We start from the raw sequence: 18,264 nt of genomic DNA, 5'->3' as shown, positions 1-18,264 counted from the left end.
GCACCACTCATCTTCAAGCCATTGCAGCAGCATCTGCATCCACAATAAAGCCTTGGATGCCACATATAAAGATGAACACTTAAATCCATGTTTTTTTGCTGATTTGCTGTTAATATTCTGATTAGGATTACCCCATTTCTGAATCAAGTTGGAAACAACCCTTTCTACCTATGTTTCCATCATGAAAGAATTCTGAAGGATTGATATGGAGACCCTCTTTCCATTTGTATTTTAATTGATACGCAGGAAGATTTGTCCTACTTTCTATCTTGCACTGGGAAAGTATTATAATTCCACACAGTTACTAAGCTTAATTCATAGATTTTCACAAACAAAAACAGAAGGTCTGGCAGCATTTGTGAAGAGAAATCAGCGTTAATGTTTCAGATCTGGTGACCCTTCCTTAGAAGAACTGCATGTGCAGTTCTTTCCGTTTCCATAGGTTTTCACAATAGACTTGCCAAAGGCAATGCCACATTGTGCCATATATGCAGGAGAATGGAGAGTATAAGGAAAGTCAGATTAATTTGGCAAGGTCAAATCAAGCCAGCACAGTTCCTATAGCAGAATTGACAAACATAGGAGTTTTTTCCAAGACCTTTCCCAGGACCTGTATCCCAGGAAGTATCATTTCAGTTATAATGTTGCAGTGGACCTGTATTCATTGCTGCACTAATATACAAATGCGATTCACTGCATGAGCAACATATCACAGGCAGTACCTGTGTAGTGAATGGGTTCTGTTCTTGTCTACGTTCACAAGTTGATTTGTACACAAGTCAGAACATGGTGCAGCCATTTGTTAGTACAGGAAAAGTTTGTAGGTTGGATCTTTAAAATTACATGGCTACATGGGATTGCTTTTGCAAGGATGACCATTCATAAGTTGGATATTCATAAATTGGGGACCCTCTGTAAGGCAGCACAGACGTGGCTATAGTTCTCTATCTCATTCTAAGAGATCGGATGATGTTAATACAAAAAGTGCTGGAAATATCGGTAATGCAGCATTTGTGGAGAGAAACAGAATTTCTCTTTTGATTAAAAGGTCATTCACCTCAAACATTGATCAGAATCTTCCGATTATCCTCCTCAGTCCAAAAGTAGGAGAGTTTGGAGGAGGGGTACCTGCGACCTCTAAAGATTGGAAAGCCTACTGATCTTCCAGCCATCAGGCAACTGACTGATTGCCATTGGCTTTTGGCCAGAATTAGGACTCATGCACATAAACAGGTACGGAATAGAGGGATATTTCTGGCTGCCAAGAGTTACCTACCAATCTGAGGTTGGCAGCTACAGAACTCAGCAACACCAAGGTGGTTGTTAAAGCCCACCCAGACTCTCAGGATGGAAGATCACCCACAGGAAAGGCAGGTGTGCTCCTGTTATTTGGGGATTATGGTTTCTGGGGCTCAGGCTCCTGGGCTGTTGTCGGCGTAAGGAGTGTTAAAATGTAAGGGCAGGCAGTGGCTCTGACTGACCATTCCTCCATTCCTAGATTAGTGCAGATCGAGAGGCCCACTACCCATCTCTCACATCCATCGACCCTTTACCACTGACTGATGGACTGCCCATACTGGCAAACTAGTTAGAAAGGCAATCTTTCACATGCAGGCTGGAGCTGACAGTTGTAGTGTTTAGATGGTCATTAGTGGATCACTTTGGGACTGACTTGGTGGGGAGTGGGATGATGCCACTTTACCCTCCCTGGACTCACATTAATTTGGGTGAGAGCAGGAGGGTGCTAGGGTTTTGATTCACCAAATTAAATTCACTTTCCATCTCCAGGCTTGGAAGACTGTGCCCATTAATTCTTGTTTCTCATTACAGATGCAGCCTGACCTGGTTTTGTTACAGAATTTTGCTTTTGTGTTAAATGTTGATGATGACATTGTTAATGCTAAGTGGAACTGCAAGACACTTAGAACAATACAGCACAGCAACAGGTCCTCAGCCACCATGTCTGTGCCAAACATGATGCTATTCTAAACTAAACCCATCTGTTTGCACATGGTCCGTATCCCTCTATTCCCAACCTGTTCATGTTCCTGTCATAATGCCTCTTAAACCTTGCTGTTATATTTACTTCTACCACCTCCCCTGGTAGCACATTCGACATTTACCACTCTTTATGTTTTAAAAACATACCTCACACATCCCGTCTTAACTTTTCACTTCTCACCTTAAACCAATGTCCCTGAGTATTTGTCATTTCCACCCTAGGAAAAAGCAACTATCCACTCTATCCATGCCTCTCATAATTTTATATACTTCTGCCAGGTCACTCCTCAGCCTCTGATGCTCTAGCAAAAACATCAAGCTTGTCCAACCTCTCCTTATAGCTAATACAGCCAATTCAGGCAACATCCTGGTAAACCTCTTGCACCCACTCCAAGGCCTTCTTCATCCTTCCTATAGTGTGGAGACCAGAATTGCACAGAATACTCCAAATATGGACTCATTAAAGTCTTACACAGCTACAACATGACTTCCAATCTTTATACTCAATGCCCTGACCATTGAAGGTGAGCATACCATACACTTTCATTACCACCTATTCCATTGGCGTTGATGTGGAGTGTTGTGGATTTGCACCCGAAGATCCCCCTGTATATCAATGCTCCTAAGGGTCCTGCCATTTACTACATACTTTACTGTTGCATTTGTCCTCCCAAAATTCTTCACCTCACACTTGCCTGGATTAAACTCCATCTGCCATTTCTCTGCCAAACTTTCTGACTCATCTGCATCTTGAGTCCTTTGACAACCTTCTTCACTCTTCGCAATTCCACCAATTTTCATGTCATCTGCAAATGTACAAATCAGACCACCTACATTTTTATCATATATATATATATATATATATATATTACAAACAATAGAGGTCCCAGCAGTGATCCTTGTGGAACACCACTGGTCACAGACCTCCAGTCAGAAAAACACCCCTCCACAATTATCCCGTCTTCTATGACCAAGCCAATTTTGTATCCAACTTACTAACTCACTGTAGATCTCACATGACTTCATCTTCTGGACAAGCCTACCATGAGGAACCTTATCAAATGCTTTAGTAAACCATATTAGATTACTTACAATGTGGAAACAGGCCCTTCGGACCAACAAGTCCACACCGCCCCGCCGAAGCGCAACCCACCCATACCCCTACGTTTACCCCTTACCTAACACTACGCGCAATTTAGCATGGCCAATTCACCTGACCCTGCACATCTTTGGACTATGGGAGGAAACCGGAGCACCCGGAGGAAACCCACGCAGACACGGGGAGAACGTGCAAACTCCACACAGTCAGTCGCCTGAGGCGGGAAATGAACCCGGGTCTCTGGCGCTGTGAGGCAGCAGTGCTAACCACTGTGCCACCGTGCTGCCCAAAGTCCATGTAGACAACATAAGCTGCCCTCACCTTGTTAATCATCTTTACCTCTTCCACAAAAAAATACTGAATCAAATTTGTGAGAAGTTCTCCTAAGCAGAAAGCCATACTTACTATCCCTAATAAGTCCATTCCTCTCTAAATGTGAATAAATCCTGTCCTGAAGGATCTTTTCAAATAATTTCTCTACCATTGATGTAAGACTCAGTGACCTATAATTTCCTGGGTTATCCGTGATGCCCTTCTTAAAGAAGAAGAAAATTGGCTCTTCTCCAGTCTCCTGGAACCTTGCCTATTGCTAAAGAGGATGCAAAGATCCCATCCAAGCCTCTGCAATCACCTTCCTAGTCTCCCTCAGTGTCCTGGGATAGATCCCATCAGGCCTGGGGACATATATACCTTCACATTTTTCAAAACGCCCAATACCACCTCCTTCTTACTATTGACATGCCTGAGCAAATCAACATACCACTTCCCTAATCATACCATCATTTATGTCCTCCCCATTGGTGAAATACTCATTAAAGACTTACCCATTTTCTCCAACTTAATGTATAAATTCCCTCCATTGTTCCTAAGTGGATCTACCCTTTCCCTAACTACCTTCTTACTCCTGATATACGTATCAAATACCTTGGGATTCTTCTTGTCCTACTTGCCAAGAACATTTCATGGCAAGGAAATGAACTAGCCCTTCTAGTTCCTTGTTTAACTTTCCAACTTCCTTTATATTCCTCAAGGACTGTGTCTGATTTTAGTTTTTGAAACCTTACAGATGCTTCCTTTATCTTTTTGACTGAACGTTCAATATCCCTTGTCATCCAAGGTTTCTGAATCTTACCAACCTTTCCTTTCACCTTCACAGGAACAGGCTGGTCCTGACCTCTGTCAACTGGCCTTTAAAAGATTCTCACATGTTAGCTATGGATTTATCCTCAAACAATCACTCTCAATTTAATTTCTCCAATTTCTGTCTAATACTGTTGAAATTAGCCATCTCCCAATTTATCAGTTTTAGCTGAGATGAAGTTTTATCCATAATCATCTGAAAACTTACAGAAGTTTGATCACTGTTCCCAAAATGTTCCCTCATGTAAACCTTGATCACCTGGCCAGGCTTATTCCACAAAACAAGGTCTCAAGTGGCCCCTTCCTGAGTTGGATAATTTACATATTATTTCAAGAAGCCCTCCTGGATTCGTTTACAAATTCTGCTCCATCTATGCCCCTGGCACTAAGAGAGCCCCAGCCAATATTGGGGAAACTAAAATCACCCACTACAACAATGTTGCTAGGAACTGACTCATCTAACACACCTTATTAGTTTAATTTCAGACCTTTTGCACAGAACAGGGTACTGTACAGTCAATTAAAAATGTGCACCTTACCAAACTCTTCTCAGATTTGTTAAACTCATTACTCACCTTAGTTAACAATCACTTCCTAATTTGGAGCCCAATTCACATTTTTGTAAAAGGGAAACTGATAATAAACTAATTTATTCTCATAGTAAACTGATTTATTTCACTGGATTTATTTCAATTATTTACAAAAACATATAAGCTCTTTCCATCACTGACAACAAATGATTTCTGCATCATATTCTAACAAATCTTTGACAGACATGGGACAGACTATCATGGATCCTAAGTACCCTTGTCCATAAGTCAGAAGCTTTTGTGGAAAGTTGATAGAACAAACCTTTTTGCTGTTCCTGTTTCATCAACTTGTTTCTTCCCTCTACATATGCTGCCTGACTCTGCTTGGTATTTAGATTTCTCTAATGTTGTTTCACATTTTCAGCATCAGCAGAAATTTCCTTTTGCCTAAGATTGAAAGATGACTTGATCCCGATAACTTTCCTCACAATTGAACATTTGAACAACATCATGTATGGGGAAAGCAGTTGGATCATTCCAAGCATGGGCTTTTATTGGAGTTCATTGTCATACTTACATGAGCAAAGATGCAGAAATGTTCCCCTCATCCCACTGCAACCTTGGAATTTTCTCAAGTGATGGGATGCTTTTGGCCATCACTCGCCTCCTCTTTAAGTCGTTGCCGTTAAGTCTTTCATCACTGAGAAAATGATGTTAGGTTTGTAAGCATCAATGGTGTAGTGCAGTCCAACTTTGACCAGCATTTGATGCCAAAGCATGTTCACTCTGTATGAATTGCGAAGAGGGCACTGACGATACGTGATTTCCCTGACTGGTTTTGATGGCTCAAGCACAGCATGAGCTGACTACTGACTATGGCCAAGTGTGTGCAGATTGTGCCCATGACTGACAGAACCATGACCACCTGACTGATCACATCGCTTCCCCCCACCCCAACCGAATGGACTGGGATCTTGCCCCCATCAGTTTCTGACATGGCCATTTGGTTGAATGAACGTGCAATGTGTTTGCTGCTCAGGCAGCTGGCACTTGCTATTGGGATTAGATTGATGTCTTACTGTACTGTACAACAAGATGTCACCCTCGCATGCCAGACAGATCACTACTGACAAGCGTAATAAGCAGCCTGTCCCTGTACTTGCACACAGGAGCATATCAGTACAGCAGTATTGTAGCTTCCAGCTCCAGCTGGGAGGCATGGCCTAGAAAGGTAAAGATTTTGGGAATATACAGATGGGTGCATGTGAGTTGTTGTAAGTGAGCAGGTCTGAGATGCATCCTGGTCTAATCTGTGATCTGGGTGCCTGTTCATGTGCACAGTGTCCCTGCAGTAGCCTGTCAATGCTAGTGGCTGGTGTTTCCTGCAATATGAGTGTGTGTTTACTAAACAGTCTGCAAGTGGAACAGAGAGGTGCCACAATGGACGTGAGGGTTCAATAAATGTCAGATACCAATGTCCATGGAAGAGGGGAATATGCAGCTGGTTTCTGTGGATCTTACCCTGAGATGATTCTTTTGGTGTTGATCATCACAGAGGCCCCCTTAGAGCCTGTGGCAAGCTGAAGCCACCAAGTATCTTGCTCAGGTTTCCACCTGGAGAATTCTCAATGTCTAGTTTGTTTGGCAGATTTAGCAGAATAGAAAGCTGAATGTTAATGAGCTAAGTTCAACTGTTAATAAGATGATTTATAAGCTTTAATTCCCCCTTAAATAGAGTCATAGAGATGTACAGCACAGAAACAGACCCTTCCGTCCAACTCATCCATGCCGACCAGACATCCTAAACTAATCTAGTCCCATTTGCCAGCTCTTGGCCCAGATCCCTCTAAACCCTTCCCATTCATATACCCATCCAGATGCCTTTTAAATATTGTAATTATATTAGTTTCCACCACTTCCTCTGGCAGCTCATTCCATACCTGCACCACTCTGCATGAAAAAGTTGCCTCTTAGGTCCCTTTTAATTTTTTCCCTCTCACCCTAAACCTGTACCCTTTAGTTCTGGACTCCCCCACCCCAGGGAAAAAGACTTTGTCTATTTACCCTATCCATGCCCGTTATGATTTTATAAACCTCTCTAAGTCACCCCTCAGCCTCCAAGCTTCCTATAGCAGGAAGACCAGAATTGAATGCAGTGGCCTAACCAATGTCCTGTCAGTCACAACATGACCTCCCACCTACTGTACTTAATACATTGACCAGTAAAGGTAAGCATACCAAACAGCCCTTCTTCACTTTCATATCTACCTTGGACTCCACTTTCAAGGAATTATTAACCTACACTCCAAGGTCTTTGTTCAGCATCTCACACTTATCTAAATCAAACACCATCTGTCACCGCTCAGCCCATTGGCCCATCTGATCAAGATCCCATTGTATTCTGAGGTAACCATCATCGCTGTCCACTACACCTCCAATTGGCAAGTCGCCACTGCCAGTGAGAAATTTGCCTCACTATTTGGCAGATGGATTAAAGATACAGTAAGGTAATCCAGCATCAAAATAAACCTCTCGCCTGATTTTGCCCATAAATCTCATCATAGGCTGTCACTCAGACCTCTGAAAGATTCTGCCTTGGCCTCACATTTACACAAGATGAAACTTAAAGTAGACAGCACACTGGTTTAAAATAAGGCACAAAATATTTTTAATTTACTCATGGAATAGCCGATCTCGAGTTGCCCTTAAGAATGTGGTGGTGAGCTGCCTTCTTGAACTGCTGCAGTCCTTGTGCTCTAGGTATACCCATTAGGGAGGAAATTCCAGGCTTTTGACCAAGTGACAGTGATGGAATGGTGATATATTTCCAGGAAGGTAGGTCGCTTGGAGTGAAACTTGTTGGTGGTGGTGTTCCCAATTTTCTGCTGTCGTGCCCTTCTGAATGGAAGTGGTTGTGGGTTTGGAAGACTCTATGTAAGGATCTGCTCACTGCTCACAATCCCTTTTTGTCAACAGTTAGATGTTTATTCTTAAAAATGAAATGATTTTGTATACTGGACAAGATATACTCACCGTAATGCACATTATATATGACACAGTTAATATTCAGTTTAGAGAAGAGTTGGAAAAGAAACTATTCCTTTGTGTTCCTTGTGAGTTGAATGCATATTTTAAATTTCTTAGACAAGGTTTGATATGATATATTAATATACTGTTACTCTGAACACAAGCAGAGGGCTGACTTCTACTGTCTGTTGTTTTAGGCTTCTTGGCTTCTCCTGGCACTTGGCTGGATATTTGTTCCTGTGTACATTGCTGCTGGCGTGGTCACTATGCCTGAGTATTTGAAGAAAAGGTTTGGAGGGCAGAGAATCAGAATCTACATGTCTGTGCTTTCTCTGATTCTGTACATGTTCACGAAGATATCGGTGAGTGGGAGAAATAATGCTGTGTTGTTTCATTAGATAGGATAGCTGAGTAGACAAAAGATTGGCAGGGGGAATATAATTGGGAAATATGAATGCCACTTTGGTAGGAAGATTAGAAAAGCAGTATTCAAATGGAGAGAGAGATTGTAAAATTTGGTGGTCTAGAGTATACAGTATCCTGGTAAATGAATCACAGAAGGTGAGTATGCAAGTGATTAGGAAGACAAGTTGGATGTTGGTGTTCATTACATGGGGAATGGATTTTAAAAATGGGGAACTTTTACTGCTGTTAAGATGGTGTCTTGGTGAAACACTTTGAGTATTGTTACAGTTGTGTAACTCCTATTACAAAAAAGTACAATTGTGTTGAAAGCAGCTCAGGGAAGGTTCACTGATTAATACCTGTTGAAGAACGGTTGAACAAGTTGGGCTTGTATCCGTTGGGAGTTTAGAAAAATGAAACCTGATCTTATTGAAAAATGAATTTGGAGATGCCGGTGTTGGACTGGGGTGGACAAAGTTAAAAATCACACAACACCAGGTTATAGTCCTACAGGTTTATTTGGATGCACTAGCTTTTGGAGCGCTGCTCCTTCATCAGGTGGTTGTCACTTGATGAAGAACCACCTGATGAAGAAGCAACACTCCGAAAGCTAGTGCTTCCAAATAAACCTGTTGGGCTATAACCTGGTGTTGTGTGATTTTTAACTTATTGAAATATATAAGATTTTGAGAGGACTTCATGGGTTGCATACCTGGGGCACGTTTTCTCTGGTGGGAAAAACTAGAAATAGGAGACAGAGTTTAAGAATAAGAGCTGTCTACTTTAAGATAAAGATGAGAATACTTCTTTTTGTCAAAGGTTATAAGCATAGCAATGACCTCCCCAGAAAGCAGCAGAAACTGTGTCATTGAATTTATTTAAGGCTGAATTAGGGAGATTTCTCATAAACAACGGAATTAAAGTGGGCGGCACGGTGACACAGTGATTAGCACTGCTGCCTCACAGCACCTGAGACCCGGGTTCAATTCCCGCCTCAGGCGACTGACTGTGTGGAGTTTGCACATTCTCCCCGTGTCTGCATGGGTTTCCTCTGGGTGCTCCGGTTTCCTCCCACAGTCCAAAGATGTGTGGGTCAGGTGAATTGGCCATGCTAAATTGCCCATAGTGTTAGGTAAGGGGTAAATGTAGGGGTATGGGTGGGTTGCGCTTCGGCGGGTCGGTGTGGACTTGTTGGGCCGAAGGGCCTGTTTCCACACTGTAATGTAATCTAATCTAATCTAATCTAAAAATTATGGGAGGCAGAGAGGAAAGTGGGATTGAGAGTACAACCAGATCATTCATGATCTTATTGAATGATGGAGCAGGCCCAAAGGGCCAAATCACCTATTCCTGCTCTTAAATCTCATATTCCAGTCATTAGATAATGCTTGGAGAAGCACCATGTTTTGTTGGTACCTAGGTTAGATTTCCACATTTCTCTGAAATCACAAGAACTGCTTCAGTTCAACTTCAGTCTCAAAGGTTCATGTGCAATTCTTGTAGTGAAGTTTTTCACATTAGTCTTGTGTGTACAGCACTCGCTTAGCTCAAATTTGCCCTGCACTATTTTGCAAGCTTACTTTATTTCATCAAAATTGCAAAATACTGCAGCAAATTTTGGAATAAATGCAGAAATAGCTGGAGATAGTCTGAAGGTCAGGCACCATCTGTGAGGCAATCAGTGAATAATGATTATTTCCACAGATGGACACTATTTAAAAAATACAGCAGAACAAAGAGAAAGAGGATTGAAGCAATCATATATAACCTTTACACACACAGTTACATATATGTGCATGTTTGCAAGCTCACTCCAATGCCTGTGAAGTAAGAAATAAAAATGGAAAAAGGATTCAATTCCATGACAAGAATGAAATTAATATGAGACAATTGAAGGTATGATGAGCATGAGCAAAATTAAAGAGTGCAGTCTGTGTGTTAATAGATTAAGTAGCAATGGGTAAGGTGGGTAAAAATAGAAACAGGGAAACCTGGCTAAGCCAAAGGGGATCTAGTGGTTCAGGCCCTGGGAGGGAAGATGGCAGATTAACACCAATTGTGCTGATGATACCGCTTTCACAGTTTTTTAAAGCGATGTTCCTGCCTATAACAACAAGATATTCCCTCCTGTACAACCTTGCAAATGTGATTTGTTTCACCTGTTCCTCCTCCGTTGATTTTTATTGTTTTCTTATTCTCCTTAATGCTTCCTAATCCATTTTCATATTCTCACTTCTTTCTTTCCTCTTCTTCTTGTACATGCTCTTACTATACAGATTAAAACACACAGTGCTGGTTACTTGGACCCAGTTCATTGACACTGAAACACAAATAACTAATGGTGTTGGATTCTGTTCTTGCACAATTAGTTGAACTGTGAAGTTGGCTGTCGCTTGATTAGCATTATTGAGTGTGCAGTAAGATAGGGAGTGTTTCTCTCACTGATGACCAAATATAGTATTTTTACCAACAACCAGGGTCATTTTGCCCTCCTATATTTCTTGATGTGATTGATTTTTTTTCTCTGAAACCTGGCACAGTGCTATTAGTTACATTAAAAGAAAACTATTTGTTCTTGAGCATAATTTACATTCACAGAAAGAAATGACAAACCCATAAATCTTACAGATGGGCAGAAACCACTAACCTTGAACACCCAGCAAGTAATATAAGTTGCACCAAACCGATTCATTTCTTCATTGCTAATTGAACTACTGTATATGATTCACCTTCATTTCCTTAATATAAGTTAACCTCACCGTTTTGTTTCCTGATAACTTTACCTACTGTACTAAATTTCTTCTTCTGACAATTTGTAACCAGCAGTCGAAAGATGCACTAGGCTGGTTTTGATAACTAGGCAAAAGTGAGGACTGCAGATGCTAGAAACCAGAGTTTAGATCAGAGTGGTGCTGGAAAAGCACAGCAGGTCAGGCAGCATCCAAGGAGCAGGAAAATTGACGTTTTGGGCAAAAGCCCTTCATCATTAGATAACTACTGATGAACTGATGATTCTTCTAGTCTCTTTCCTCAGGGATATGTGAAATTGACAAAGGCCAGTCTCCTCACCAATAGGAAAAGTTATGTTAGTCCAAGCTCTGGTATCAAGACCTGGACTATCAAATTACAGGTAGTTAAGAAAATTGGGAAATTTCCCAACTTGACACATTTATTTCAGAAGAGAAAATGAGGTCTGCAGATGCTGGAGATCAGAGATGGAAATGTGTTGCTGGAGAAGCGCAGCAGGTCAGGCAGCATCTAGGGAACAGGAGAATCGACGTTTCGGGCATTAGCCCTTCCTGAAGAAGGGCTAATGCCCGAAACGTCGATTCTCCTGTTCCCTAGATGCTGCCTGACCTGCTGCGCTTCTCCAGCAACACATTTCCATCACATTTATTTCAGAAGAAAGTGTATCGAAAGGTGTACTTGTCCAATGGGATAACAGTAGGTGTGTGCTGGGGTTGAGTCCTATACTCAGGTCTGAGGCAGCTGCTGGAGATGCTGAATGCCAACAAGAACTGGTTATAGTTCTTTGGGACTTCAGCCCAGCTGCTGTGTTCAATAATAGGCCATCTAGCCCTCACCCCTCATAGCTGTTCCCACACCACACATTTCCCAAGCCAACCTCTGCCTGCCACCCACCCCAATAGTCCTTCATATTTATCATGCAAACCTATGCCCCTCCACTCATCGCCAATATCCCCTACATATTTCATTGCAATCCAAATGGACCTCATTGAACATATACTCTGTACAGAACTATTGAACCCTATAGTGACAATAGCATCTATAGATGCAGTTCATAAGTTACTTTATAAACAGCTATTACTACAACCCCATAAAAGTGCACTCAACCAGATATTTAAACTATCTTTCTGATAAACCTGTTCAGAGATGTTTTCACACATTTCTGAAGCAGGTGGGACTTAAATCTGAGTCTCAAGTGTGTTGGTGGGAAAGTACAGCAGGTCAGGCAGCATCTGAGGAGCAGGAGAATTGACGTTTCAGGCATAAGCCCTTCATCAGGAATGAGGCTTGTGGGTCGGGGGCTGAGAGGTGAATGGGTGGGGGGCTGGGGTTGGGGTTAAGGTAGCTGAGAAAGCGATAGGTGGATGAAGGTGAGGGAGAAGGTGATAGGTCAGAGGAGGGAGTGATGGATGGGTGCGGAGGGCAGTGACGAGTTGGAGGCTGAGAACTGGGATAATGTGGGGGAGGGGAAATGAGGAAGCTGTTGAAATCCACATTGATCCTGTGTGGTTGTAGAATCCTAAGGCAGAGTATGAGGCATTCTTCCTCGAGGCATTGGGTGGTAACAGTTTGGCGGTGGAGGAGGCCCAGGACCTGCATGTCCTTGACAGAGGGCAGCACGGTGGCTCAGCGGTTAGCACTGCTGACTCACAGCACCAGGGTCCCAGGTTTAATTCCAGCCTCGGGCAACTGTCTGTGTGGAGTTTGCACATTCTCCCCGTGTCTGCGTGGGTTTCCTCTGGGTGCTTCGGTTTCTACCACAGTTCAAAGATGTACAGGTCAGGTGAGTTAGCCATGTTAAATTGCTCATAGTGATAGGTGCATTAGTCAGCGGGGGCTGGGTTGCTCTTCGGCAGGTCGGTGTGGACTTGCTGGGCTGAAGAGCCTGTTTTCACACTGTAGGGAATCTAATCTAATCTAGTAGGAAGGGGAGTTGAAGTGTTCAGTCACGGGGTGGTGGGGTTGATGCTGTGAGTGTCCCAGAGATGTTCTCTGAAACAATCCGCAAGAAGGCCTCTCTGGTCCAGGAACAGGGACACTACCAATACGCCCCTAACAAGAGGGCCCCTAACCAGACATTTAAAATAATAATAACAGAAACTATATGCACCTGACACCGTTTTATCATCTTTAAAGAAACATTGAGCTTGGTGGCATCTTGCAGCGCAGTGGTAGTGTCCCTGCCTTTGAACTAGAAGGCCTGGGTTCAAGTCCTACCTGCTTTGGATGTGTGTAATAAAGTCTCTGAATAAGTTGATTGGAAAATATAAACATTGAGAAAACTGTCTATCAAGCAGTGTTTCCGCTGTGTGGAGCTTTTTCAGCAACTAAAAGTCAGCCTCTCGGACAAATGTGCAAAATGAGAATTGGCTGGGGTCCAAGGCATCAATTAGTTCATTCTGTTTGGAAGTAAACCTGATTGATTTTGTTGAGTAGTTGTCCAACTTGGTGATTCCCCCACCAGCAACTGCAAAATGACGGACTTTGCCCTCCACTGTCTTGCCTGAAGCTTAAATTGAGGAATGTCAGTAAAATGACAGGTCCCCACCCTGCACTCTTCCTCTTGATCAAAGTCTCCATCCATCTCTGACTCCAAACCCTTCTCCAGAGCGTAGGCATAAAATCATGTTGATTTTCCTAGCCTCAATCAAGACAGGTCTTGTAATTTGGCTTCAGGTCAGCAGCCTAGTGTCTGTAATCAACTGTAAATTATTTACTATCATCTCTTAGTAATGGAATAAAATGGAATGTTTGAGATCAAAGATCTTGAAAGTATGAAATGCTGATGGCTCCACAAACGTGGCCTGAAAACAAGAAACTGTCCCACATAAAGAGGACATTGTAATAAATAATAAATGATTTACAGGACTTGGTAAACCGTTGTGAATCATTTAACATATATGACATCATTGAAAAGCCTTAATTAAATTTTCTCCTGTCACTATAATTGTTACTTTAAAAGCAGATGAGAAATTATCACCAATATTTTGTTTAAGTGACGAATTAAGCAGTCTGAAGCTTTTGTTATTGTTTGCCTATCTTTAATGGTTAAGAAAAACAAGGAAGCATATGAAAGGTATAGACAGGATAGATTGAGTGAATCCTTAGAAGAGTATAAAGGAAGTAGGAGTATACTTAAGAGGGAAATCAGGAGGGCAAAAAGGGGACATGAGATAGCTTTGGCAAATAGAGTTAAGGAGAATTCAAAGAATTTTTACAAAGGACATTAAGGACAAAAGGGTAACTAGGGAGAGAATAGGGCCCCTCAAAGATGAGCAAGGCGGCCTTTGTGTGGAGCCGCAGAAAATGGGGGAGATCCTAAATGAGTATTTTGCATCAGTATTTACTGTGGAAAAGGATATGGAAGATATAGACTGTAGGGAAATAGACGGTGATATCTTGCAAAATGTCAATATTACAGAGGAGGAAGTGCTGGATGTCTTGAAACGCATAAAAGTGGATAAATCCCCAGGACCTGATCAGGTGTACCCTAGAACTCTGTGGGAAGCTAGAGAAGTGATTACTGGGCCTTTTGCTGAGATATTTGTTTCATCGATAGTCACAGGTGAGGTGTGGGAAGACTGGAGGTTGGCAAACGTGGTGCCACTGTTTAAGAAGGGTGGTAAGGACAAGCCAGGGAACTATAAACCAGTGAGCCTGACGTCGGTGATGGGCATGTTGTTGGAGGGAATCCTGAGGGAGAGGATGTACATGTATTTTGAAAGGCAAGGACTGATTAGGGATAGTCAACATAGTTTTGTGCATGGAAAATCATGTCTCACAAACTTGATTGAATTTTTTGAGGAAGTAACAAAGAAGATTGATGAGGGCAGAGCGGTAGATGTGATCTCTATGGACTTCAGTAAGTCCATAGGTTCGACAAGGTTCCCCATGGGAGACTGGTGAGCAAGGTTAATGATAAATGCAAGGTGCTGCATTTTGGGAAAGCAAATCTTAGCAGGACTTATACACTTAATGGTAAAGTTCTAGGGAGTGTTGCTGAACAAAGAGACCTTGGAGTCCAGGTTCACAGCTCCTTGAAAGTGGAGTCGCAGATAGATAGGATAGTGAAGAAGGCGTTTAGTATGCTTTCCTTTATTGGTCAAAGTTTTGAGTACAGGAGTTGGGAGGTCATATTACAGCTGTACAGGACATTGGTTAGGCCACTGTTGGAATACTGCGTGCAATTCTAGTCTCCTTCCTATCGGAAAGATGTTGTGAAACTTGAAAGGATTCAGAAAAGATTTACAAGGATGTTGCCAGGGTTGGAGAATTTGAGCTATAGGGAGAGGCTGAACAGGCGGGGGCTGTTTTCCCTGGAGCGTCGGAGGCTGAAGAGTGACCTTATAGAGGTTTACAAAATTATGAGAGGCATGGATAGGGTAAATAGGCAAAGTCTTTTCCCTGGGGTCAGGGAGTCCAGAACTGGAAGGTATCGGTTTAGGGTGAGAGGGGAAAGATATAAAAGAGACCAACAGGGCAGCCTTTGCACACAGAGGGTGGTACATGTATGGATTGAGCTGCCAGAGGAAGTGGTGGAGGCTGGTACAATTGCAATATTTAAGAGGCATTTGGACGGGTATTTGAATAGGAAGGGTTTGGAGGGATATGGGCCGGGTGCTGGCAGGTGGGACTAGATTGGGTTGGGATACCTGGTCGGCATGGAAGGGTTGGACTGAAGGGTCTGTTTCCGTGCTGTACATCTCAATGACTCTATGACTCTAAATGTGTTCCTGTTTCAGACTGACATTTTCTCTGGAGCGCTTTTTATCCAAGTCGCATTGGGTTGGAATCTCTACCTTTCTACAGTGATTCTGCTGACAGTGACTGCCTTTTACACAATAGCTGGTAATTATTTATATAAGAAAATGTCTGCACTCTGAGTAAGAAATCCTCCATTTATCACTTTTAGTTACTGTTTCTTGTGCCTATGTGCTAAGAATTATTCCAAAGTACAGAAAATGTCAGGATACCTTCTCTACACCTTACACCATATTGCTCTGAAATCACACTGATACATCAGAGACAATTTCTTTGTAGCCCTTATACTGGTTCCGTGAGTGCTTACGGTAACACTATGAGATCTTGATGGGGACAACTGTTCTTTTCTGAAAAGTGCTCCTTGAGTGATCATGATACAACTTGCATTAACATAGACCTTCAGTGTCAACATCCCAACGTATTTCACAGCAGCATAATCCGACAAATTTAGCATGACATCAAAAGATGAGATACTTTACTTGGTGATCATAAGCTTCATCAAAGAGAGAAATTTTAAAGAACAGCTTAAAGGAAGAGGGAAAGTGGCAGAAGAGTCAGATGGGAAATGTAGAGCTTAAGGTATACATGCTTGGAAGGCATAGCACCAATTATGAGGAAGACACAAGAAGCCAGATTTAAAGGCTACTGCATTCACACCTTAAAGCTTAAACGACGTACATGCCGTCTGATAATTAATTTGTTCACAGCAACAGCAATAACATTAGTCAACAAAAAAAATCATAAAAGCTGTTAAAAAATAGCAGAGTGTTCTAGGTGGTTATTGTCTATAAAATCAAACCCCTGATTCAGATAATATGTAGATGCTAAAGAATAGCAAATCCCTCCTTTGGCCTGAAATTCTTGCAATAGCTCTGTTAAACATCACTTCAATAAACTAGAATTCACGTTAAATTTCTATTTACATTTCTTTAAAGAGTTTAATTATGTCGGATTGTTTTAATTTTTATGACGCATTCCTAAAATAAAACAAGCATTGGGGAAAATAGAGAGAGGAGTGCTGCAATATGGCTTCTGTTCTCTTGCCATTGTAATGTTCTTTCTTTTGCTAAGATATGCTTATCATGCTTGCTTTTCAACATTTGACTGAAAACACACTCATACAGCTTGCAGATTTCTAAGGATCCTGTTAGCTTCTGAAAGCCAAACTGTTTAATTTATACAGCTAGTTCAAAAAGCTGTTTCTTAATATAAAAGAAAAACCATGTCTTAACAATGCGTAGGTTTCATCAGTCAGAACCCTTCTAGATGTCATCTTCATACTGTCCTAAAGTATATCAGCACACTCAAAATATTAATGCAAGTGATTGAAGCTCTACTATATAGTAAATCTCCATTTTAAAACGGACTCAACATTGTTTCACTTCAATATTAGTAATAAAATAGTGACAATTTATTTGTTTAACTTTATGGGTTTCAGTTTAACTTTGTTTGCAACAAAATACCTCTATGGCATGCTTACTCTCAAGATCTTTTCGCCATAGTTCCATTCCATAAGACCACAAGACATAGGAGCAGAAATGAGCCATTTGGCCTATCAAGTCTGCTCCACCATTTAATAATGGCTGATAGGGGGAAAATGGGGTTGAAAAACCTTTCTCCCGTAACCTTTGATTCCCTTGGCAATCAAGAACTTATCTATCTCTGTTTTAAATATGTTCAATGACCTGGCCTCCACAGCCTTCTGTGGCAATGAATTCCATAGATTCACCACTCTCTGGCTAAAGAAGTTTCTTCTTATCTCCGTTCTAAAGGGTCTTCCCTTTTCTCTAAGGCTGTGCCTTCGGGTCTTCGTCTCTCTTGCCAATGGAAACATCTTCCCAACATCCACTCCTTCCGAGTGGTTTAGTATTCTGTAAGTTTCAACCAGACTGCCCCTCATCCGTCTGAACTCCATTGAAAATAGTCCAAGAGTCTTCAGAAGTTCCTGTTATGTTAAGCCTTTCATTCCTGTGACCATTCTGCTGAGCCTCCTCTGGAGCCGCTCCAAGGCCAGTATGTCTTTCCTGAGGTATGGAGCCCAAAATTGCTCACAATACTCTAAATGTGGTCTGACCAGAGCCTTATAAAGCCTCAGAATGCATCCCTGTTTCTATATTCTAGTCCTTTCAAGATGAACAACAATATTGTATTTGCCTTCCTACCTACCGACTCAACTTGCAAGTTTCTCTTAAAAGAATCCTGCAATAGGGCTCCCAAGTCCCTTTGAATTTCAGATTTCTGAATTTTCCCCCCATTTAGAAAATAGTCCATGCCTCTATTCTTCCCATCTAAGTGTATGATCTCACACTTTCCTATGTTGTATTTCATCTGCCACTTCTTTGCCCCCTCTCCTAGCCTGTCTAAATCTTTCTTCTGCCTGCCCACCTCCTCAATATTACCTGCCCCTTCATCTACCTTTGTATCATCTGCAAACGTAGCCAGAATGCCCTCAGTTCCTTCATCCAGATGTTAATGTATAAAGTGAAAAGTTGCGGTCTTGACACTGAGCCTTACGGAACATCACTTGTCACTGGCTGCCATCCTGAGAACGAC

At 41.9% G+C, this 18,264-nt stretch overlaps 1 protein-coding gene across 1 annotated transcript in view; it reads left to right on the top strand.

Moving 5' to 3' along the window:
• slc5a9 (solute carrier family 5 member 9) overlaps positions 1–18,264 on the top strand; it is a 104,296-nt gene that overhangs the window by 15,936 nt on the left and 70,096 nt on the right. The window contains exons 4-5 of the mRNA XM_043699241.2: positions 7,995–8,159; positions 15,693–15,798. Of these exons, the coding sequence (XP_043555176.2) occupies positions 7,995–8,159; positions 15,693–15,798 (271 nt within the window). The remainder of the gene's footprint in view (positions 1–7,994; positions 8,160–15,692; positions 15,799–18,264) is intronic.

Source organism: Chiloscyllium plagiosum, unplaced genomic scaffold (assembly GCF_037043375.1).
Source record: "Chiloscyllium plagiosum isolate Xiang-an unplaced genomic scaffold, Cpla_swu_hap1 HiC_scaffold_9, whole genome shotgun sequence".
Taxonomy (NCBI): domain Eukaryota; kingdom Metazoa; phylum Chordata; class Chondrichthyes; order Orectolobiformes; family Hemiscylliidae; genus Chiloscyllium; species Chiloscyllium plagiosum.
Note: the sequence above shows the minus strand (reverse complement) of the source record. Positions and strands in the feature narration are given on the sequence as shown.